This window comes from Pseudorca crassidens, chromosome 2 (genome assembly GCF_039906515.1).
Source record: "Pseudorca crassidens isolate mPseCra1 chromosome 2, mPseCra1.hap1, whole genome shotgun sequence".
In the NCBI taxonomy this organism is placed as follows: domain Eukaryota; kingdom Metazoa; phylum Chordata; class Mammalia; order Artiodactyla; family Delphinidae; genus Pseudorca; species Pseudorca crassidens.
The window spans coordinates 110,633,804-110,658,143 of record NC_090297.1 but is presented as its reverse complement, the minus strand read 5'-3'; the positions used below and the strand labels follow the sequence as shown (position 1 = coordinate 110,658,143).

At 47.3% G+C, this 24,340-nt stretch overlaps 3 protein-coding genes across 11 annotated transcripts; 1 reads left to right on the top strand and 2 right to left on the bottom strand.

Annotated features, from left to right (window-relative positions):
* Positions 1-78: 78 nt before the first annotated feature.
* CHTOP (chromatin target of PRMT1) lies at positions 79-9,568 on the bottom strand. 8 transcript variants are annotated; one of them, XM_067727836.1, is made up of 8 exons: positions 9,260-9,564; positions 8,706-8,774; positions 8,185-8,266; positions 6,686-6,839; positions 5,985-6,068; positions 3,949-4,135; positions 2,987-3,124; positions 79-1,298 (listed from the first exon to the last, which is right to left on the bottom strand). In XM_067727836.1, the coding sequence occupies exons 3-8, from the start codon at positions 8,247-8,249 to the stop codon at positions 1,093-1,095; spliced, it is 834 nt and encodes a 277-aa protein (XP_067583937.1). In that variant the 5' UTR covers positions 8,250-8,266; positions 8,706-8,774; positions 9,260-9,564; the 3' UTR covers positions 79-1,092. The 8 variants fall into 8 exon arrangements, with proteins under 8 accessions (XP_067583937.1, XP_067583936.1, XP_067583935.1 ...); XM_067727835.1 differs by having other exon boundaries at positions 8,733-8,774; XM_067727834.1 differs by lacking the exon at positions 8,706-8,774.
* Positions 9,569-11,289: 1,721 nt separating this feature from the next.
* On the bottom strand, positions 11,290-15,964 carry S100A1 (S100 calcium binding protein A1). Its single transcript, XM_067727846.1, has 5 exons — positions 15,947-15,964; positions 15,706-15,816; positions 14,637-14,695; positions 12,547-12,699; positions 11,290-11,595 (listed from the first exon to the last, which is right to left on the bottom strand). Exons 4-5 carry the CDS (start codon positions 12,685-12,687, stop codon positions 11,452-11,454), a joined length of 285 nt encoding a protein of 94 aa, XP_067583947.1. The 5' UTR covers positions 12,688-12,699; positions 14,637-14,695; positions 15,706-15,816; positions 15,947-15,964; the 3' UTR covers positions 11,290-11,451.
* S100A13 (S100 calcium binding protein A13) lies at positions 15,554-23,856 on the top strand. Of its 2 annotated transcripts, none has more exons than XM_067727844.1 (3): positions 15,554-15,687; positions 16,697-16,890; positions 23,628-23,856. In XM_067727844.1, the coding sequence occupies exons 2-3, from the start codon at positions 16,738-16,740 to the stop codon at positions 23,769-23,771; spliced, it is 297 nt and encodes a 98-aa protein (XP_067583945.1). In that variant the 5' UTR covers positions 15,554-15,687; positions 16,697-16,737; the 3' UTR covers positions 23,772-23,856. The 2 variants fall into 2 exon arrangements, with proteins under 2 accessions (XP_067583945.1, XP_067583946.1); XM_067727845.1 differs by lacking the exon at positions 15,554-15,687 and adding an exon at positions 16,227-16,532.
* Positions 23,857-24,340: the final 484 nt, after the last annotated feature.

Sequence of the window (24,340 nt, the reverse complement as noted above, 5' to 3'; positions counted from 1 at the left end):
TACAAGGGGTATATCAAAATATTGTTATAGTGGCCATAATATTTCAAAGAGCCCAACAAATAAAGAGAAAGTCCTGACTAGATTTCAGAGAACAGTTTGTTATAATGAACCAGAAACAAAAGATTCTACTGAAACTGGAACAGTTGACAGAAAATGGTTGAACTTAATTAAACCTTCAAGGGGAATAAGGGTCAAAGTCAATGAATGAAGCCCAAGATCGGCCTGGTATAAACATAACAGCATTTCAGCGTGGATATCTTCTGACCCCTCCCACCAGATATCTGCCATCAATTTCCAGCCCTTTCCCTTCTGAAGCATCTGCCAAACCAAATGGCTTTCCCCACTCTTTTGCAGGTGTAAGCCAATCCAAAAATACCCTCTTTGGGCACGATGCAAAGCCAAGAGGAAAAGTTTATAAATCTCATTCCAGGGTAGAAAGTGCACATACCTGACCCAGTACACTGGTTATGTGGTGTAAATGTACATGGTAATAACTTTAATCAAATCAGAGCTGCTACCGTGTGTAACTTGTTAGGTGGCCCTGTAGCTATGTCTAAGTTCCTAATTTACTTTACTAAAACATCAGCGTGGCAGAATGCATTTTTGAGCTCCACATTTTCTAAACACTTTTAAGAGGCTCTTTAAAGATGATGCAGAACAGAACTGTATCTCAGAAACCTAGATATTAAGGAGGGACATTGATGGGCTCTTTCTGGGACTTTTTCACGGGAGATGAACAGAGGAAATGTCAGAATGCCAAAGCATATGACAAGTGAGGGAAGGCAGAGCGGGGAAGAGGGTGTACTAGCCACAAGGCCAACACATTCATGTTCAAAGAGAAGTCTGGGCGAAGGAAAAAAAACCCCAAACGACAACAAAACAAAACCCAAGTCAGAGGAAAAAAGGGTTTCATACAACACAGTATCAAAAAGTAAAAGGAACACACTAAATGCACAAACTGGTGGCGAGTCAGTCCATAGCCTATTATGGTAGGTCCTTCCAGCATCAATCAAGTTTCTTCTCATCTGTTATCTCAAGGTTATTTACAGATGTGTGACTTTAACAAGAGTCTCACAGGAGGGTGGGTAGGCTTCAATCATTGGTTTCGGGATCTGTCTGAGCCATGTAGGCATCCAACTCAGCATCCAGGTGTCCTTTCGTTTTTGACATGTATGCATCCAGTTGGTTGTCCAGCTGCTCCTTGGTCAGTACAGGGCGAGCAAGGGCACCTCTCCCTCGTCCACGGCCTCGTCCTCTGCCTCCAAAGCCCCCTCTTCCCCGACCTATCATACCCCGACCTGGCCCAAGGGAAAAACAAGAAAAACAGTTACAAGTAAGTTTAATTGGTGCTATGGTAAATGCCCCTTAGAGCAGTGGGGCCTAGCTGAGCAAGGCTGAAGGGCAGGGCAAGAGGAGAAATCTGGAAAAACAGGAAACACACTGGGTAGAAAGCAACACATGGAAAGCACACATAATGAATCCCTTATTACATGCTCATCTCTATATGCTATTTACATTTTTTTTATTCTACCAACAAAGTAAGGGAATATAGTTAACTGATAATTAAAAATTTCTTAATCTCTCCTAAGACAGAGAAACTAAAATTTGAGACTCGCTATAAGTTTACAATTAAAATACAAGTACATTAAAGATAACCCCATTTAGCAAGATAGGGAGGAAGTAACAAGGGCACAGAGAAACAGGGGTGTGAAGCTAGACAGTTTTCAAATTAAACTTTACTGGAGATCCTTCTGAAAAATTAGCTCGTCTCCTCAAATTTATCAAACCTAATGAACTGATCCTATGTCAGGAGACTGAGGAGTTATTCTGACATAGGAACAATGAAGGGAATTGGGGAAAAACATTTTGAGTAGTCCCAGCCATTTCTATCTCCCGATTCTATTCACATTTTAACAATTATGGTTATCTGAGAGGTGGTTTCAATTCACTTAACAAAACATACCCAGCTTTCTGAAAAGCTACTTCAGACTCCTCCCCGCCCAATCCCTGTGATGTCTCTCTCAGAAACCAAGTCAAGATAATTTGGAAACATGCTATTTCATCCTGAAACCCAAACTAGCTTGTACTTCACTCAATAAGCCAAGCAACATATAATGCGAGAGAAGAAAACAAGCCCTCTGTTATCAAATTTCTTTTCCCAATAGTTATTATCCCCTGGCAACTTCAAGGTCATAAATTATGGAAGACCCACCACACACTTTAAAAAGACCAAAGCAAATATACCCAGGGGCTAAAAGAATATATATTATTTTTCCTGGACAGGTGTTGCTGGGAGTTTTCCACTAAACTCTAAGCCAGAAAACTCCCATGAGATTTGGCATTAACAGCAACACCATTAAAAACTCTCTTCCAGTCTGGGCCATGAGGTCACAGGACAAATATCACTAAGTCTCAAGGTAAGATTATCAACAAGAGTCAGTTAGTTAACTGACACAATACCATCTTGCTTTTTCTACTTTGATCAAAAAGAGTCATCTCTGGTTTCGCATAGACACAAACTTTATCTTGAATTTACTTGGTTTCAGAGTCAATACCTAGCTCCAAGTCTCACCATCCTCTTTAACTCTGCTTCATTTTTGTACATCTCCCTCTTCTCTCTTCTTAGACTCAAAGTGGGTTTTGAGCTATGGGGTGGGGTGTGTGGTGGTGGGTCAGGGACAGAAAAAGATAAAACGCCAAACTGACCATTCTGTCATTTTTAACAATACAATTTAAATTTGCAAGAGCCTGAAAGAAGTCTGAATATAATCTGGCTCTGTAACACATACCTGACTGTTCTTGGAAAACCCATGACAGACCTCCACATTACCAGCATGTGAATTTAGAAAATAAGCCAGTTTCATAAAACAAACAAGACAAACAAATAAGCCTGCCTGTGACTTGAAGCTGTGCAGAAAGGTGGCTCTGAGTTTTGAAGGGAGAGAAATAAGGGGAAGCTAGTCTCTGAAGTTGGTAGCTGACTAACCTCTACCACCGATTCCGCCACGACCCATAGCTCCACGCCCTAGGCCCCCTCTCCCAGGACCTCCACGACCTCGAACACCACCTCTTCTTAAGCCCATTCGGGGAGCTACGGCTCGTCCACCTCGGAGCAGGTTTTGACCTTGGAGAGGAGGCATACAATGTATATGCAGGTAAATCCAAGAGAGACAAAGTAGATTCTAACCAAAGGAAGGCGGTGAGGGTTAAATGAGAGTTAATTCAGTTAATTTTTAGGTTGGGTGGGGCAAGCTGCACACTGAGTGTGAAAAGATTAAGCTGCTCTTTATTCAATCAATTCAACAAGTCTGACCACAAATCCACTTTTGGAAGAAGCTGGGAGTTAAGTCAATTAGTTAAGTACATACATTTAATGAATATCTATTGAATAATTACACGTAGGTGCCTAGCATTATGGCAGATTTAAAAATAAATGATATGGTTCCTGCTCTCAATACATTTTTGTAGGGGACAAGAACTATACAGAAAACAGAATAACAGTGCCTAAAATGTAACATATAGCTAAGTGCTATTGGTCAACTTGTCCTCTTTTTTCCAGATGTAATAGAGTATTTCACTAGAACCAGGAACAGAGATGATTAATTAAGATATAGGCCAACAGGCCAAGAAGTTTCTTAGATTTGACTTATTTCTAGAACTCGAATGTGCTTTGATTCAAGCAGCAGCAGGGTGTTTTAAAATGGAATGGAGATGACATGAATTACCTGTTGTAACGCAGGTCCTAGCCTCTCACCATTGCACATTATCAGAAAAGGAATGGTATCGATAAAAGACATGCAGCACTATTAAAAACACGTCATTTCAAAAGTTATTAATTATATTAATACAAATTCAGGCTTAAAGATGTTAAACAAATGTGTCCATAAGCAGCCCAAGAGAAAAGGGAAGGGGGTGGGGCCCGACAATTATCAGGTACAGAGCACTGACCTCGGAGCGACATCCCGCCCCTAAGTAGGGTTCTTGTGGCACGTCCCCCACGAAGTCCTCCTCTGGACAAGCCTCTCTGGATAATGGGCAGGCCTCGTCCTCCGATTGCTCCCCTGGCCAGGGCCCCTATTGGTCGGCCTAACCGTGCCTGGATGTTACTCTTACCCAGGCGCTGCTTTAAGCTCTTCTGGAAGAAAAGGTGTTAGGGAATTGAGATCAAAAAAGCAATCCAATGGGATTTAGCAACTCAAAGTGCAGAGAAAAAGAAGCAAGTGAGATGTCTGTGTGGCGGGAGATAAACCTGCATGGGGTGTCCTAAGGATCCCAAACCAGAACCAAGCCTTTGCCTCAGAACATGGTAGAAAACAAGCAGAATTCTGATCCAGAGCTTCTAAGAAGCTTGAGTATGGTCCCATAAAACTGGCATCACCACAAATTACCTCACTAGTTTGGCTACAGAAGTCATATACCACTACTTGGAACGTAAGTTTTAATAAGAATACTGTATTTCAAATCCTGGATTCTGCTGCTTTTGAACCACCAGTTGACAATGACAGGACTGGATTCATACCTGCCCAAGGACTACCACTGTCTTCAAAGGCTTACTCAAACACCATAGGAAGTTCATCACACTCTGGGCAAAGTTTAAATTACAATTTCATTTGAGTTCTTGTGACTTAAGAACAAATTTGATTTCTCAGTCAAAGAGGCCAGTGTGTTCCATTTTTCCTCTGAGTATCTATCTCCAGACGGTCCACTTTTTACCTTAAGATGTAAATAAACACAAAAAAGTCAAATCTCCTTTCCTTACATATCTTAAATAGCTGTAATTCCATGTCTACCTTTGCAAACAGATCCATTAATTCAGTATAATGACTTTAAATTCAAAATAAACACATAACTCAAACGTATCTCCACAGAAAGCTAGCCAAACCTGCATTAGAATTAAGACAGTTCAGCTATAATCATAAAACTCAGGGCCACATTTGAGAACAAGGACATACCATAGATAGAAATTTTTCAATAATCTGTCCCTCAAAGAGAAACTGCAAAGACCACATCTCAGACAATTAAATTCCTTCAGAGGAAAGGGTGACTGTGTAGCCTTGAACACCACCAAAGCCCTAGCAAACCTGTTCTCCTATAACGCCGTAAGTCAGTATGAACGAAAGTAAATTATGTGTCCTCAGGCTTCACCCACAAACGACTACAAACGACTTTCTCTGCAACCATATGCTGCGAGTTGTTATTATTAGCTTTCTAGCATGAGATCATAAACTGCTTCTAATCAGAGGGGCAGGCTCTGAACAACATGAGGTCAGGACTTCTTTCTACAAGTCTCTTGTGTTTAGTCATCCCTAGTACATTCTCCCAAGATCTGTGCTTTAAGGGGAGAATGCATAGTACTTAGAAGTTCTTCTCTCTTCCCATCCCTTACCTGCCACCGATACTAGTCTCTAATATTGAAAAGAAGCTGAAGGATGTCAACTGTATCATTCAGTTTCCACTCTAGAGCTGTGCTATATGCTAAGGTAACCACTAGCCACATGTGGCTAATTTAAATTACAAGTTAAAAAATAAATAAACAAAAATAAAAATTTAAGCTCCTCAATGGCACTAGCCACATTTTGAGCACTCAACAGTCAATGTGGCTAATGGCTACTGTGTTGGAGAGCACAGATATAGAACATTTCCAACACCGTGGAAAGTTCTATTGGACAGCAGTGCTCTAGAGGCTACTTTCTTCGGCACAGCCTCTGTCCCAAGCTTCTTATTAAAAGGTCCTTCGGAATAATATGTCAGAGACCTGTCTTCAACAATTTTTAGTATTTCCTCTTAGAAAACAGTGGCACCTTTTACTGCTTTCCTGAGTCTAGGATGAATGCAGCCACTCCAGGGCTTAAGGTAGCTGAAGCAGAAGGCCTTGTTTATTTTTGGTCAGTGAGCCCAATGGTTCAGGGTGGGGGTGGAAGGGTGTTATATTTAACTGCTGATTTTATGCACAGCCATGCAGTGCTACCAGTTAAAGTCCTTACAGTTGCATGGCACCGCCCTCCAGACGCCCAGCCACAGCTTGGACATATCCTTCCACAGTCACTGTCCGGACTTGCATATAAAGTCTATGAATAATAAAGAGCAGGTTTTATTTCAGATCTGAATAGGATTATCTCTTACTGGAAATTTGAAAGAGAACCGCTAACTCTTAAATTACTCAGTGTTCTCGCTCTACTTTACTGACAAAACTTTAGGTGCTGTGGAGATGAGGGTCACCCCACTCTTTCTACTGTTTAGCATTGAAAACCTTTGACTAAGAGGCCTTTCAGACTCCCTGTATTAGGGAAGAAAGAATAAAATCATTTCCCTAATTTGTAAACCATTTAGTGAGAAATAAAGGATTTTTTGAAGATCATCTAAAACAGAAACCAAAATTTCTTTGTGGAAAAAGCCAGTGAATCTATTTTAAGGGCAAAGGATCAGAGAACAAAAGAGATTAATACTCATTGATAACAAAGAAACAGGCCACCTTGATGGCAAACTCCCTAAAAGAGAAAGACAACAAAAAGTTACTTATTGGTACCTGCCAAAATGGGAATTCTCTGAACTTCTCTTTCCTCCAGAAAAGTTCAGCTTTTGCCCTGAGCCACCTCGTAATTATCCATGGCGTCCTGACAGCCTCAGTGGACTACCTGACAGGGATCACCAGCTGCTTCTGGCGCATTAAGACCCATTCTCTCACCTGCTTAAGTTTTAATGCTGCCTGGACAGAGGGTCTATTCTCCATCTGCTGGGCCAGTCTTCTGTTTCTGGCACTGGCTAGCTGCTGTTGTTGCTGCATCGAAGCCCGAATATTCACTGGCATCGGCTGTTTGTTCTTCAGCATATTAGTAAAGCTTCAAGGTCGAACAAAATGGATGTTTAAATAAACGCTTTATTACAAAACATTTATTGGCATTTTCATGGCTTGCTAGACCAGGAGCTCCAGATCCCACGAACTTTAAGTAAAGTGGTACACTTAGATCAAGGCTGATGTGGGTTAAAGACTCCTCTGCTTCCACAAACTTGCAAGAATCAGAAACTTAGAAATGCAGCTAAGTGTAGCACATTCAATCAAAAGTGATAACAAGGGCTCAGGTAACGGCTTTTAGAGAGGTAGAAAGTATGAAAAGCATGCAATAAGCAGATGTGATGACAAGAGACAGAAGATGTAGTTTCAAAGACAGACAAAGCAAGCCAAAACCTTCGGGGACCTGAGGGTGCATTTTAAGGGCAAATATAAGGAAGGACTAGAGCACCTTCAAAGCCCATGGAAATGATACACCCACATAAATTATAGGAGCATATCACATTCTCTCATGTATTTGTTCACGTAGTAATGTGAATATGGAGAATTAGTGTATCACTAAGGGATAAAGAGAAGTACATATGCTTCAGAAAAGGCAAACAAACATAAGTAAATTTTTTAGTGGTCTAACATTAACTTAATAAAGTCACTGGTCGAAGGCACTCAATGAACAAAGCTCTCAGAGACAGAAAGTGCCTTTAAATGCCTTAACTTTTCTTAGTGTCAAATGATTACTTTTTCTGACTCTAAGTGATTACTTCTGAAAAAGTTAAGATTAGTTTAATCATTTAAGAGCTTGTGAAGACACTCTTCTATTATTCCTGTCAAGGTAAGTTTAATGGAATGAAAGAGAAGAACGTTCAATTGTAAAAGAATTGAAAACAAAAACAAACTAAAAGCAGAATGGAAAGAAAGTGAAATGGAGCAAAGCGAGTGCCTCTTACAAGGCCCAAGAATGACATTCAAGGGCCTTTGGACATATTCATAGCTTGCTACCCGCCTCTTACAGGCCAGACACAACACTGCTGGCCTTGGACTGGGCAGCAAGCCTACTGCAGCTAAGGTACCATGCTACCGAGCTGCACCACCCCTGTATCAATGTAAAAAAAAAAAAAAAAAAAAAAGTGAAGAAAAGGGAGGGTGTGAGGAGTCTTTTTAAAATACATCCCACCAGATAAATATTTCAGACAGCATAACATAAAAATCTACTGATAAGGGGTTTTGAAACAACCGCCCAATTTGTTTTGTGTACCACATACGATGCAACTAAGAACAGAGGTCTGTAGCCTTCTGTTGGTATTTAGTTTAAAACCGGTTTTTGTGCATTGGACCCCAGGGCCAATTTAAGTAATGTTTTCTTATGAACGAGCTGAAGTTGCTGTTGGCTGCCTCACCGCTCATTTAGAGACATCTTGGTGGTGCTTTTTAGCACAACTTTCGGCGCTGACTGTGCAGCCATCTTCAAATCCCGAGAATCTACAAAGGACAATGGACAGAATGAGCAAATGAGAATGATGACCACCTCATTGCAACAAGTGCCAAAGGCCCAAACCAAAAATGAATGAAAAGGCCTGTATCAGTGACTATTGACGATCACACCAAAACTCATTTCAGGTGCTTAAACTTAAGAAGCTAGTTACCTCTAACTAATAAACTCCAAGGCCACAGGCCAGAAAATATCTGCCCAAGCCTCCAAAATGGCAGACTCAGACCCAGCCAAAAAAGTGTTAAGAGTTTGGCTTTTCATCTAGAGCGATCCTTCTCAACCTTGGCTGCAAGAAGGCTTTTTTTTTTTTTAAAAAAAAAAAAAAACAACAAAACACAGAAGACTGGGCCCGAACTACTTAAAGCACAATCTCTGATGGTGAGGTCCGGGGATCAGCAATTTGAAGGGGGAAAAAAAAAAAAAGTCTACTTCGAAGGGTGTGGGGGGGAAGTCTACCTCGGTGCTTCTCTTGTGCAGCCACAACTGAGAACCACTGATCTAGAGAGATGACACAAGCATTCCAGTTTCAAAATCAAGTAGGAGACTTAGCAAGGGCCTGCGGAGCTGGGGGAGGGAGGGAGTAGGCAAGGTTTCCCTAAATGGGCATTCACCTGGGAGTTCGCTCCCGGGAGCGCTCCACCAAATTTAACCCTGAAGCCGCCATTACTTTCCAACGTTCCCTAAGGTCGTGCAGTCCTCCTTTGATTGCCCTTCCCTCTCAAAGCCCTGTCAGGACCGCCGACATTGCTCAACCCACCAAACAACATTCTTTTTTAACTCTATCAAATCCCCAACTTTTCCATCAATCCCGCGGCGGGTTTCCAGTTCGGGGTCTCCCCCGCCTCCCTCTCAGGGGCTCCGCCCCCTCCGGGGCCTCCATCTCGGACACCCTGTCTGCCTCCACATGCCGCCAGCTCCCGTTCCGCGTCCGCCGGACCCCTCCGTTCCCCAGGACTCTTGCCCTCCTCACCACAGACACGTACCGAAGGAAACGGACGCCAGTGCTCCTCCCGGGGCTGCCACCACGGCTGCGGCAGGCGGGCCGGGGGCCGGCCGAACCTGAGTTGACGGTGGAGGGGCTCGGGTTAACTTGGTGGGCGGTTAGTTAGATGTGTTAAGCGGTAGATTGCTAGGTTAGTTCTTTGCTGTTGGCTGGCTGTCCGGTTGGCCCGTCCGCTTGCTAACCGGCCTGCCCTTTCCTGCCTTTCACCACAGCGGCTGCCCTCAACTCCCGCTCGGTGTCGAAAACAAAATGGCCGCCACACCCAGTGCGGAGAGGGACCGGCTAAAATGGCGTCGACGCAGTTACGTTAGGCGACAGATCCGCCGCACCACTAAGGGGCGGGAAAATTTGTGCCACGCCTGCGCGGGATTAGGGCGGAGCCCTAGGGAGAAGGCGGGGCTTTAGCAAAGTCCTGGTCTGTATTAAACTCAGCCCTCCGCCTAGGAAGGGGCGTGACCAAGTGGCACAGCTCTGTTTATTTTTGGAAAATGGATTATTTTTTAAAGCTTTTAAAAAATATGTATTTATTTGGCAGCATTGGGTCTTAGTTGCGGCATGCGGGATCTTTAGTTGTGGCATGTGAACTCTTAGTTGCAGCATGTGGGATCTAGTTCCCTGACCAGGGATTGAACCTGGTCCCCTTGCATTGAGAGTGCAGTCTTAGCCACTGGACCGCCAGGGAAGTCCCTGCTCCCGGGTTTTAAGGGGGCTGCAGTTTAGTAATTTGGGTCGCTGGGGCTGATTCGGTCCCCCTGAAAAAGATGTTCATATTTCCTGGCACATCCCTCTGCCCCTCAAGCTAAGGCAGACGGACTACAATTCTTTATGCGGATGTTCCTCGGTCTCTCTCTCCCCCTTTGTTTTCAAAAAATTAATTAATTTTATTATTTATTTTTGGCTGCGTTGGGTCTTTGTTGCTGTGCGTGGGCTTTCTCTAGCTGTGTCGAATGGAGGCTACTCTTCCTTGCGGTGCGTGGGCTTCTCACTGCAGTGGCTTCTCGTTTCAGAGCACGGGCTCTAGGCACGCGGGCTTCAGTAGTTGTGGCACGCAGGCTCAATAGTTGTGGCACACAGGCTTAGTTGCTCCGCAGCATGTGGGATCTTCCCAGACCAGGGATGGAACCCATGTCCCCTGCATTGGCAGGTGGATTCTTAACCACTGCGCCACCAGGGAAGTCCCTCCTCGGTCTCTCTTGTGGACCACTGGGCCCAGGTAATTTGCACTGGCTCTCCCCTCATCATTTGCCTTGGCCCCGGTCAGAGAGTTGCAGATTGCTGCAAACGCCCCAGCCAAGGCCTGGGGGCCAGTGCTGGGAGCACACCTCTGCTAGATCCTGCACCACTCATCACCACCCGTCCATATTTTCCTCTTCACTTCCCTCCCCAACTTGGCCTGAACATCGTTAAATAGTTATTTGGGGGGGACCTTTGCGTCCCCGCTCCCCCTTCTGTGTCCTCTCTCGCCATCTGCCATCCATGTGGATTTTGATGTAGACCTATGCGGGATTTTCATTATGGCTGGACACACAATAAAAGGCTCGCATGTTTGAAGAATGAGTGTACGAACACGTCTTCAACACCCCCCCCACCCCAATCACGTGCATCAGATCCTTTCATTTTCCTTCCTAGCATGTATGTGTGTATGTTTTGGCATCCTTACTGGACTTTACCTATGTGATGTTGAGAGTCGTGTTTGTTTTGCTCACTGCTGTGTCCCCAGTTCCCATAGGATGTCTAGCGCATGGTAGGTCTTCAGTAAATATTCTTTGAAGGTTGAAGGGAAATTCTTCTGGCTTTATATCTGAGAAGCTGATGTCTCCTCCACTTCCAGCTGGGACATTGAACCCCAATGTTCCTGGGCCTTGAGCATTCCTTAAGTAGGAAGATGTAATGGCCCCTTGACCTCTCTCAAAATAAGATCCCTCCCCAAATAAGGCAAGTTGGGAGTGAGCAGCCTTCACTTCCCCACCCACTTCCATACCCCAAAGGAGACAGACAGCAGCTGGCGGCTTGTGAGAGAGGAGCCTTTAATGAAAGATGAGTTGCAGGCCTGGCCCACTACTCTTGCGCCCTTGTTGGTGGGGAGGGAAAAGTGGGGTGAGGGGGAAGCAGGGTGAAGAGGCAGGCATGGCAGGGTGGAGGCAAAGGGCGCTGCCCACTGGGGCCGTCTGCTCAACTGTTCTCCCAGAAGAAGTTGTTACAGGCCACTGTGAGGGCAGCCACCAGCACCACATACTCCTGGAAGTCCACCTCTCCATCTCCATTCTCATCTAACTCCTTCATCACCTTGTCCACAGCATCCGCATCCTTCTGGGCCTGTGGAGGGAGGAGACGGAGAGGTAGGCGTATAGGGAAATGAACAGCACTGAGTCAGGGGCATGGGGGCTGGCTGATTGGGGAGAAGGAGGCAGAGATGAGCAAGAGAGAGAACTACTTCTAATTATGGGACTCTCGCTGCTGTCCTCAAAACTAACAAAATACTTATGGCTTCCTGTTGCCTACAGAATCAGCTCCTTAACAAGGCAGGATAATAAAAACAATTACCATACGTTGAGTGCCTACAATGTGAGAAGCACTACACTAGGAGCTTTACAAGCACTGTCTCATTTAGTTCTAGCACAAATAGTATGAAGTAGCTTTCATTAGTCCCATTCCAGAGAAGAAACAAATTGACAGTCGACGGTTAAGGAACACGCCCAAAGTCACACAGCTATTAAGTGGCAGCACCAGAATTTGAACCCAGGTCTCATAAAATCTCAAAGCTGGTACACTTTCTACTGGCTTCTCTTTTGCATCCTTCAGTCCTGTCAAAACTACCGAGCACGCTCCATCTGCTTTCTCACACGCTCTTGTTCAGATACTACACCTCCTCCTAAAATGTCTACATTTACCCTAATGATCTGCCAGGGGCCTGAGTGCCACCTCTTTGGGGAAGCCGTCCACTTCAGTCAGGTTAATATTCTCCCATAATCCTTTCTGGCACCTCTGTTAAGGCCCCGGGTGCTTCCTGGTGTTCAAGGTTTACTTTCAAGTGTCAGTCCTTCCCTGCTAGACGGTGTGTTTTGTTACTGATGCATCTACACAAGCCCTTAGCAGGTGATCAGTAAATCAGGGCATTTTGACTTGAACCCAGAAGAGTAGGGGAGCCTGGGAGAGGAAGGAGATGGTTGGGCTGAGCTGGGGTGGGATGGGGAGGTGGCAGGGAGGGGCCCACTCTGTTCCCCCACCCCTCGCCCACTCCACCCTGTGCCCCCACCCTGTGCTCACGTCCAGGAAGCCGGAGAGCTCCGTCTGCAGCAGCTCTTTGAGCTCCTTCTTGCTCAGCTTGTACTTGTCCCCCTCCTTGCCCGAGTGGGCGTGGAACACATTGATGAGAGTCTCCATTGCCGTCTCCAGCTCAGAGCCCATCTTGTAGCTCACCTACCCACGTCCCACCATGGAAGTGAGCTGGGGACCGTGCCTGGGGTAGCTGGGGTTGGGGTAGGGGCCCACAGCTCAAAGAGCCATGAGATCGAAGCCCCCCCACAACTGATCAGACCTAAGTCTAGCCTCATTCTCTGTGCCCTTCAGTCCACACCCCAGCCAGAGGGAAGCAGGGCTTTGGGCATGGAGGTAGAACAGCTGGATCTGGGCTGGCTCTAGAGGCCTGCAGTGGACTTCGCAGTTGCTCCTGGCTGCCGGCACACTGAGGAGGGTGGGGCAGGCAGGTAGGGGTGGTCACAGGACCCGGCCTGGCTTCCTCTGGCTCTATTTTTACCCTGGACTTGCCTGCCCAGCACAGCCAAGATCTGCTGTTGGGGATGGTGGGCTGGGCTCCCCTCTATAGCCTTGACTCTGCTGCCCACCCCGAGCAAGGAGTCAATCTGGTGCCCTTAGTCGGCCTGGTGGATAGGGTGGCAGTCTGAGTGGGTGGCCCAAGGTTCATGGGGACGGGGGCGTCTCACTGCCTCTGAGTTTCTTGTCAGCAGACTGGGGGCCTCTCTTGGTCCTTCTACACTGTTCTCTCCTGAACATGTCACTTTGGCTTCCCTCTGTTACCTCTAGTTTGGTTCGTCTTGCTTCTCTGCAGATTCAGCCCTTCTACTGTGTGGTGGTGGGAAAGGAAAGAGGAATGTCTGAGCCTTTTCCTTGGAGCCAGGGCTCCCAGGGAGGGGGAGAGGACACTTGTGGGATCTTGTCCCTGCCACTCCCACCCCCAGGCCCAACTTGGGTGATGTGGGGACATGGCAGCAGGGAGAATGGGGCTGGTATGTGTTAGGGGAGATAAAGGCTGAGTGCATGAGGTCCTCTGAATCCAAGGGGCTGGGGGAGAGGAGGGGAAAAATGGAGGGGTCTGTTGAGGAGAGGGGACTGCCGAGCCAGGGGGTCTCTTTCCCTTGGCCTTGGGACGGTTGGCCCCTCCACAGCCTCAGGGGGCAGCTCAGGTGTCTCAGATCAGGTGTCCCCATCCTTCCCCAGACCTGAGGGGCTGGACAATGGGCCCTGATCGGATGACATCCTAGCTCTTCAATGGGGCCCTTGTGAATGTCACCTGAACTCCGGACGTGAGAAGCGGTTGTCACAGAGACACGGGGGAGATGGAACCCAAGCCGGGGCTGATGGAGGGGATAAGCTGGGGGGTGGGTGGGGGGCGGAGGGAGGGGTGCTGGTGGCTCAGTTATCAGCCCCATCCAGGAGAGGCACATAGAGGTTTCCCGGAGACCTCAAGCAGCCTGGGATTTTGCGTAGGGGCCATTCTTGGCAGGGAGGGGGCAGACAGAAAAACAAAGGGAAAGAATGAGAGGAAAGAAGAATGGAGAAACTGGGCCAAGAAAGAGGAGGAGGAGAAAGGGGAGGTCACATGAAGGGACAGTGGGAGTGGGTATAGTACCCTAGTGCCCCCTTCCTGGTATCACATGATTCATGCTCTGCCACCCCCGCCCCCCAACTTCCCTGGGACCTGAGCTCTTGGCAAGGCTGGGTGGGGTGGCAGAGAGACCACGGCTGGCGGGGGGCGGGTGGGCAGAAGGAGCTGGTCCATCTGCTTTCTTATTCTTGCACCGCTGGAAGCAAGGCGAGAGCTGGGTCTCCTCCCCAGCACCTGGGAGATGGAGGGAGCCTTGCGGGGGCACGTGAGAGCTCTGTGGGAGGAGGGCCTGGTCTCCTGGAAACTCAGTGGCTGCGTTCCCCACTGGCTTCCTTATTCACTGAGCTCCCAGATCTCCCTCTGACCTTCACTTGCCTCCCCTCACCACCTTCCAAACACTGTCTCCCCCAAATCCCGAGCTCCTCCCCAGACTTTTGGAGCCCTGCTGAAGTCCCCTTTCCACAAGGCTGGCCAGGGCAGGGACCCAGGGCAGATGGGGCAGGATACTCACTGTCAGCCTGGGAGCAGGTTCTGGACAGACAGACGAAGCTGCAAATGTGGCTACCGGAGCTGTGTGGGGAGACCTGTCTTCAGTCGTCCTTCCCCCGCCGACACCCCCCACTGGCTCCACCCCTTCACAGACAGACACCCAGTGGGGCAAGGGGCCAGGAGTGGACAGAGGCGCCCTCTGTCTCCTGGGCTGGAACAGGCTGGCCTGTGTCCTCTTCTCCAGCCTCCCCTGCCTCCCCCCACGCTGGGTCCCAAAAGGCAGGGCCCAGGAGGAAGGGAGGTGGGAAAGGTCCTGGGAAGAAGGAACACTCAGAGGCCTTCTCGGCTCCCCCGGCCTCCCGCAGTACTGGGTATGCTGCTAGGCTAGGAAGAGGTACACGCACCTGGCTGAGGGGCTCAGCGAGGGAACTTCTCAGTGAATAATTTAGTCTTGGTAGTCTCCCCGAGGGGTTTCAGCCTGAGACCCCACTGCGGGATTTCAATCCAGGGTCTCCTCTATCGGGGGCTCGGCCTGTGTCCCCCTCTGTTTGTGGGGTCTCAGTCTGGGTCCTCTGTAGGGGTCTAGGGCTGCAGGGTCCTTGGTGGGATCCCATTCTGAGGGGCCCTCTTGTGGTGTTTCTTAGATGGGACCTCTCAGTGCCGAGCTCCCTCAGTTGATTCTTTGAATTTACAGTGGCCTCCCCACGCCCCAACATACATACTCCAGATCAGACGGGGCGGGTGTAGTGGGGCAGCAGGCTCCCCGTGTTGGGAGGGATGGGACCCCAGGATGCCTGCTGAGTGGAATCTGGCCAGGCAGCTCCAGGCGGGCCCTCCCCCTCACCAAGTGGAGGCTGCGGTGGGCTGCGTTGGGTGGGGCCAGGGTTCCAGGCCTGATTGCTTGGGGTGGGGAGGGCCGGGCGGGAGGCGTGACTGGGCGCGCTCCTCTCTTCAGAATGCAGACGGAAACTTGACACCTCCGGGCTTGGGAGGGGCTCTTTCCTCCCTCCAGGGAAGCTTATAAACCTCAGCCCTAGGGCTCCTGCCTCGCTGCATCCCATCTCCTTGCCCCGGTGAGTCGCAACCCTTACCCCTGGAGGGTTCCTGGGGAGCCTTTTTCCGCCCTGGCCTCCCAGGTTCCTACGCTGGAGCCGGCTCAGACTGGGATTCAGGAAGTGGCTTTGGGAAATCCAGCAGCAGTCCTTGCAGAGGGCAGGGGGTGGGTGGGAAAAGGGAGGATGATTGGGCATGCCCCCTTGCCCCAGCCGTACCCGTCCCCTCCCTCCCCCGCCGAGCCCCTCCACTCCGGGCGCTGTGAGTGAGTGCCAGTACCAAATCCCTCCTGGGCGCGGGCAGTCAGCGGAGCCCCATCCAGGACCTGTTGCTGGGAGACGGGGGCGGGGAGGGCTCTGGGGTCCTGGGCTCCGCACTCTGCCCAGCTGCCCCCGAGGGGAGGGGCGAGCGGGACGACAGAGAGGCGGGGTCTGCCCAGACCAAGCCAGCCCTGACCACAGCTGGGCGTTTGCCAGACCCCGGCCTCTCTGCTGGGAAGAGCAGCCAGTGTGTGTGTGTGTGGGGGGGGGGGGGGGCCGGGGCGGGTGCAATGCAGGCGGGTGGAGACCCAGGTCCTTGCGCAAACAAGCTTTGGAGACAAACAACCCCATGACCCTTTGAGGCCGGTTAAGCTCCAAGAAAGGACCCTTGGGACTGAACCCCACAGAGGGGCCACCAGACTGAGAGGACTCCAAAGAAGGACCCCAGACTGAAAGCCTGCTCCCAGACAGAGGGGTCTCCAGACTGAGGGACCACCACACACGGGTCCCTGAGACACGGACACTTCAAAAGGACCCCCAGACTGTGAGACCTAGAGAGGAAGGGGTTTCTGGAAGTGAACATTTCTTCCCCCACCTACACTGAGGTACCATTGCCTGGTCCCCTGCCCCAAGCTCCATCCCTGTGTCCCTGTCCCTTCCCTACTTCCCCTTGAGGCCTCCTCCAGGCAGAGGCTTGAGGCGGCAGCGGCAGCGCCAGGGCAGGGGCGCTCTGGCCTGTCCTGACGCTCTCTTCTTCCCCCTCCTGCAGGTCAGCCCTGTGAGGACATCAGCTCCAGCCCCAGGGTCCTAATGGCAGCCGAACCACTGACTGAGCTGGAGGCGGCCATTGAGACTGTGGTCACCACCTTCTTCACCTTTGCAGGGCAGGAGGGCCGGAAGGGCAGCCTCAGCATCAATGAGTTTAAGGAACTGGTCACTCAGCAGTTGCCTCACCTGCTCAAGGTAGGTGGGGGTCTCTGGGTGTGAGGTTTTGGGAGCCAGTGGCTGTGGGACCCTGTGTATATGAGGAGATATTACTGAGCATGATAAGGTGACCACAGGTGTACTGTGGAGGAGGGTGTGATGACTGCACATGTAAATGGCTCTGGGCGTTCTTGCCTGGTGTGTGTATAGTTAGGTAATATTATGTCTGTGTGAACGCGAGTGTTGTATTGGGCTTTGTGCTCCCATCAGATGATGCTGTTGGGTTCTCGTGGTGTCTCTCTGTGCCTCTCTGGTCTCATTTCCCCAGCACAGGACTGGACCCAGAGCTGGCTTCCAGGAGATTCATAGGCCATCAGAGCTAGAAGGAGGCCAAGAGAAAACACGGTCCAAATTCCTCACTTCACGTATACAGAAACCGAGGCCCAGCTATGGGAAAGGGTTTGTCAAAAATCAAAACACAGCCAAATTAATGGAGTCATAGAATCTCAGTATAGGAGGTTCCTGTAAGTGGTCTGTGATTATTCCCCACCCGCTCTGGGAATCCCCTCAATAATGCAACTGACAGGATTATTCTTTGTCTCCTGTTCACAGGATGGAGTAGGGATTTACATTTCATCCGCTCTGGGTTGGCACATCATCCCAGGCTGTTAACAGTTTCTTTTACATCCTTTCTAAAAATTCAAAGGCACATAGAAGTGTGTGAACATGGATTAAAAAAAAAAACGACACAAACTAGTCTCTGAAATTCATAGTCTATTATTTGCAATATCTCCTACATCCTTAGACTTTTCCCTTCCTCTTCTCACAGGAAACTTCAGGCTCTGCCCTGAAAGTACAGCATTCCCTGTAGCCTTGTCAAATAATGACTGGTTTTTCTTCCAAATCCGACTCCCTCTGGGCCAGGAAATGCAGATAGTGACCCCTTTGCTTTTCATTGCAACTTCCAGATCTTCGTTTCTTCTTCTTCTTTTTTTTTTGGCTGCACCCGTGCAGCTTGTGAGATTTTAGTTCCCCGACCAGGGGTTAAAACCCGGGCCCTCAGCAGTGAGAGCGCACAGTCCTAACCACTGGACTGCCAGGGAATTCCCACTTCTCCTTCCTAAGACACCCAACTCCTTGGAAGCTCGTATGTACCACGTGCCACCCTTCTAATCGCACACCTTCTAGCGCTTCAGCTTCTGGCTTTTACTGTTTTTCTTCTCATCACTGCCACTGTCATTACCTTCAGTATCCACACAGGCAACTTATTCAACACCTGGGCCTTTCAGTTTCTTTTTTTTTTGGCCGCGCTGCGCGGCGTGTGGAATCTTAGTTCCCAGACAAGGGATCGAACCCACGCCCACTGCATTGGGAGCACGGCATCGTAACCACTGGACCACCATGGAAGTCCCTGGGCCTTTCAATTTCTTCAACTCCTTACTTTCAAAGGTTCTGTCTTCCTGCACCTCAGCATCCCTGCCCCTCCACTCTGCTGCCCTGTCCATTCTTTAGGTCTTGTCATTACCAATGCGCCATCTCCAAAATCTCAATTTCAGGCCTCTCTTTCTCTGTCTGCCGCCTCCTGTCATTCCAGTTCTATTCCTCTATCTAGTTCCTCCACTCCATGACTTCCTGACTCCACTGGGAACTTCAGTCTCTTGACCCTATCACTTTTTCATCTTCCATCACCATCCCTCGAGACCTCATTTCCCTTATTACTCAGCTGGGTTCTAAGGCTCACCACTATAATCACTTGCTCAACTCCCTTGATTCTCTTTCTCTCTGTCCTAGTTATTTGGCAAAATCCCAACCCAGGTTAAATCCAACATTTCAGCTTCATTAGCTTGTTGGTGAAACCCACCGTTCTGTGTCTGCGCTTGTACAGCTGAATCTGGCTAGAGAAAAATGCACTGCCATGTTGTTGATTTGTCTCACTTTAAATCTATAACCACAGCCCCCAATAGGACCCTTAGCAATACCTGGAAATTCTTCTACATTTCCCTATTAATTCATTTACCAGCTCTTTCAGGTGATTATTTCACAACTTTTCCTTTCTCCTTAAACTCCAGTACCTCTTTTCATAGTCTCCCTCTCACTGAGAAAAATAAAAGCCATCGGGAAACTTCTATGTGCTTCCTCCCCAAAACTACCAACCGATCAGCACATTTCCTGCCTTCCTTCCTGTTAACACGAATGATCTGTCTCTGCTGCTAAGGCCAGCCCCTCCACTGCTGCACTAAATCCCATCCCTTCTCACCTACTTAAAGACGTTACTCTTTCAATTCTTCCTCCTTTTTTTCTTAAAATTAATTAATTAATTAAATTTATTTTGGCTGCATTGGGTCCTCGTAGCTGCGCACGGGCTTTCTCTAGTTGCGCAGAGCAGGGGCTACTCCTCGTGGCGGTGTGCAGGCATCTCATTGCGGTGGCTTCTCCGTGTTGTGGAGCACGGGCTCTAGGCGCGTGGGCTTCAGTAGTTGTGGCATGCAGGCTCAGCAGTTGTGGCTCGCGGCTCTAGAGCGCAGGCTCAGTAGTTGTGGCGCACGGGCTTAGTTGCTCCGCGGCATGTGGAGTCTTCCCAGCCCAGGGCTCAAACCCGTGTCCCCTGCATTGTCAGGCGGATTCTTAACCACTGAGCCACCAGGGAAGCCCTCAATTCTTCCTCTTCTCTCTTGCATCATCAAAATTTCTGTCTCTACTAGGTTGTTCTGATCAGTTTACAAATATGCTGTATTATCTCCCGTCTTAAAAGAAAACCTCCCTTGACCCTATAATTCCCTCCAGCTATGCCTTACATCTCTGTTCCCCTTTGTAGTAAAACTCCTCAAAAGCAGTGAGAGTTATTTATACTCTCCACTTTATGCTGTCTCTACTTTTCCTCTCCTGGTTCAGAATGCTCATACCCCAGGTATCTGCTAGGCTTATTCCTCGTTTGACAGATTTCTGCTCAGATGGCAAATCCTCAGCATGACCTTCCTTCACCACTGAGTACAGAGATCACCTCCTTGTGTTCTGTTCCTTTACCTTGGGCTATTTTCTTTCAGAACACTTCCTTCACAACTTAACTTCCATTATACAATTTTACGTTACCAAGAAGTAACATAATTTTCTTCCTTTCCATGTAGGAAACATTCTTGTTCTATAAAGGAAAGGAATCTGCTCACTGTTTTATCCCCAGCACTTAGTGTCTGACTCCTAGTTAGGTGCTCAATAAAATACTGAGAGAGGGCTTCCCTGGTCGCGCAGTGGTTGAGAGTCCGCCTGCCAGTGCAGGGGACATGGGTTCGTGCCCCGGTCCGGGAAGATCCCACATGCCGCGGAGTGGCTGGGCCTGTGAGCCATGGCCGCTGAGCCTGCGCGTCCGGAGCCTGTGCTCCACAACGGGAGAGGCCACAACAGTGAGAGGTCCGCGTACGGCAAAAAAAAAAAAAAAAAAAAAAAAAAAAAATACTGAGGGAATAAGTGAGATAGTAAAAAAGTTTAAAAGAAGTAAAAATTGTTGAGTGAGTGAATGAATAAATGCATCTTACCTACGGTTCTACAAATAGCTTTTTAAAAATGTAACAATGCATATAGGCTGTTTTCCCAGTTTAAAAAATGATGTACTGTATTCTAATATGTAGCTTAACACAAATTTATGTAGTCAATCCTCTATTGATGAACATTTCCCTTGTGTTCACTTTTCCCTTTTGCAAACGTTGTTTATATTGATATATCTTTACATACTAAAGGGAAAATGTTTATAGAGTAAATGTCTGGCAGTATAAATATTAGGTCAAAAGGTTTGTTCTTAATTTTTATGGATATTATTAGTTTGCCTCCCAACAAGTTTGCACTTGTTTTCATGGCCAACAGCAATGCATGCGACTGCCTGTTTCCCACATCCTTGCCCCAAATGGGTCTAACTGAGAGTTTATTTTTTAATTTAATTTTTTTGTTTTTATAAATTTATTTATTTATTTTATTTTTGGCTGCATTGGTTCTTCTTGCTGGGCGCAGGCTTTCTCTAGTTGCAGCGAGCAGGGGCTACTCTTTGTTGCGGTGCGCGGGCTTCTCATTGCAGTGGCTTCTCTTGGAGCACGGGCTCTAGGCGCGCGGGCATCAGTAGTTGTGGCCTGTGGGCTCGGTAGTTGTGGCTCGCGGGCTCTAGAGCGCAGGCTCAGTAGTTGTGGCACATGTGGCATGTGGGATCTTCCCTGACCGGGGCTCGAACCCGCGCCCCCTGCATTGGCAGGCGGATTCTTAACCACTGCACCACCAGGGAAACCCTTACTGAGCTTTTAAATTTTGCCAATCTAATATGTGGAAATGGTGTCTTTTTCTGATTTACACTTCTTTAATTCTGAGTGAAATAGAACTTTAAAAAATATTTTTGATAGGCATATATATTGCCTTTTCTGTGAACTGCCTGTTTCTTTTATCAAAGTGTTTTTCTTTTCATATTGATTTATTATAGCTCTTTATAAATAAAGAAAATAATCTTTGTCTATTATGTGCATTGCAAACATTTCCCCCTAATTTGCCTTTTCGTCCTTTGAGTTTGTTTTTGGTCTTTTTTGCCATACAGAATATAAAAAATTTTATGTAGTCAAATCTGTCAAACTTTTCCTGAATGGCTTCTGTGTTTTATGCCATGTTTAGAAAGGTCTTCCTCAGTTTAACTTATTAAAAAAACTCCCAGACTTTATTTTATTATTAAAATTTTCTTATTGATGTTAAATACCCCACTTATTATTTATTCAATTCCCATGTATATTTTGGGGCTCTTTATTCTGTTTCATTGATCTGTTTATTATTTAGAAACATTCTCATTTAATTACTGTGGTTTTAAAATATGCTTTGATAACCTGTAGGGTTGGTTCTCCCTCATTATTGTTTTTTTTTCAGAATTTTACCAGTAGATCCCACATGTTGATTTTTCAAGAAGAATTTTAGTAACATTTAATCATATTAAAAAGAATCCTGTAAATATTTTAATTGGGATTATATAAAAATGTTATTTTAGGGAAAATTGACATCTTTACACTATTGAATCTTTCTCTGTAAAAAAAAGTATGTTTTTCTATTTATTCTTGTTTTCTTTCATATCCTTCAGTTCAGTTTTCTTCACAAAAGCTTAATAGAGTCCTACATTTTTTCCTGAGTGCTTTATTTTATTTTTTACTATTTTAAGTGGAATCTTTCATATTATATTTTCAAACTGGTATTTGTTTTTGTGTATTAATATTGTCACCTGATACTTTATCATTTCTAATAGTTTTTTGGGGGAAGAAATACAGATTAGTGGGTAAGAGCATAAGCTCTGAGTCAGACAATCTAGGTTCAAATGCAGGGTCTAGCTTGTCATCCCGGGTTAGTTATTTAATCTTTCTGAGCCTTCATTTCTCATCTGTGAAATGGACTCATAGTAATACTGTTCTTGTTGGATTGGTCTTGCATTTATTCAGTCAGTATTTATTGAGTGCCTACTACGTTCTGTGCTGACACTGTCCTAGGCTTTGGGTTATAGTGGTGAACAAGCCTCCGCTATGTGCCAGACATTCTCCCAGGCACTGGCATTATGGTGGTGAACAAGACGGACAAGGTCCCTGTGCTCAGGAGACTTTCATCCTAGCAGATTATGAAGATTAAATGATGTAAAGCATGTAGGGTGTTCAGCATATGCTCAGAACGGTCAGCACTATTAAGTGCTTACACTGGTTGAAATGTTAACCTTTATCACTCTTTCGTTTTTTTCTAGGTATACAATTATATAGTTGCTAATATAAGAGGTGAATTTGCATCTTCTTTCCCAACAATTTTACCTTTTATTTCTTTCTCTTGACTAATTGTATGTTTTCCCCCTCCATCTGTGTGTTACACTGGGCATCGTTGCCTTCCACTGGCAATGCTTATAGTATTTTATAAATAAGCATGATTGTAGCTTTAAAAAACGTCTTGTTTAGCTCTTCTATAAATTAGCTTTGTGCCATCTATAGGTTTGGCAAGCCTTCTCTGCCTTCCTCCAAATGTTGATTCAAATGTTTAGCATGAGCTCCTCCTGAGGCACCCTTGTCTGGTTTGACATGGATCCGTTGTTCTACAGTCAACTTCCTGGTTGTGGTTACTTACCTGGCAACCAATCCTTTGATCACGATGGTCCAACTTAGAATATCCTTAGATTTCACAGGTCTGCTGGGAGAGACTTTGCCAAGGGCCCCCTGGGAAACCATATACCTTGTGTCCTCGCCATTCCTCTGATCTACCAGGCTAGTGACCCAACTGGAAGAATGAGAAGACACTAGGATTATGCAAATGGACAGCCAAGTGCTGTGAACTTCTCCAGCTTTCTGTAAAGGAGGAGTGTGGCCTGAGAAGACTCTGTGGGTGGTCAGAGTGAGTCAATGCCTACAAGGGCTCCCCGAGTGTCTTTGGGCTTATCCCAGGGCTGGCACAGCGGCATGCTGGAGCCCACCCATACCTGCCGTTGAAGGCCCGTTGTGTGCAGCTCTTCCCCTCTCTGCGTTCAGTGACATCATGCTTATGGTACATGATCCGCCATGGTGTGTATATTTAGACCACAGCAAACCCTATAACCAGGCTCCCCACTTCCCTCCTCTGCTTCCCCCTGGAGTTGGGCACCAGGGCGGTGCCGTGTTGGGGCTGCAGCTTCGTCCTGAAGGTTTGGGGCAGATCCTAGTGCTCTCTGAGGGAAAGGAGTGGCGACTGGCAATTCTTCCCTCCCTGTGTCAGAACCCTCGTTTCTAACCCCACTCTTCCCTGTGGTGTCTCCTCAGGATGTGGGCTCCTTAGAGGAGAAGATGAAGAGCTTGGATGTGAATCAGGACTCAGAGCTCAAGTTCAACGAGTACTGGAGACTGATTGGGGAGCTGGCCAAGGAGATCAGGAAGGAGAAGGCCCTGCAGATCCGAAAGAAGTAAAGCCGGCTGGCCGGGATGGGGGTGGGCATGGCGGGGCTGGGCAGTACCCCACTCCCCACAAATAAAGCTTTCTCCTTGAAACAAAGATGTTTCTTACTCACACCCACCCTGATGATTTCTTCTCTTGAGACTAGGGGGTGGGAAAGCTCTGTCCCCACCTGAGGTTGGGTCCAAAAATTACGAGCTCCTTGAGGACCAGGAATGTTATTCATCTTCAGATACTCTGCAGCATCAGATCTTGTACAGGACAGGTGCTCAATAAATACATGGTTGATGAATGAATATCTGAAAGGTAGAGACAGATCTCTGGGGCAGGTGAGGTGACTTATATCCCACCAGGTCTCAGGGGCTTGGTCTTGGTTCCCACTTTCTTATTCCTGGGGTTTGTGTCATTGGATGGTAATGATAGCAGTGAACAGGTGTTGAGGGCTTGCTCTGTGCCAGGAACAGGGCTGAACATTTTCTTGTATTATTTTAGTTAATGCTCACAGCCTGTTGAGGTAGGTACTGTTTTTAAGTCTTGTATTAAAGATGAGGAAACAGATTTTAGAGAGGTTAAGTCACAAAGA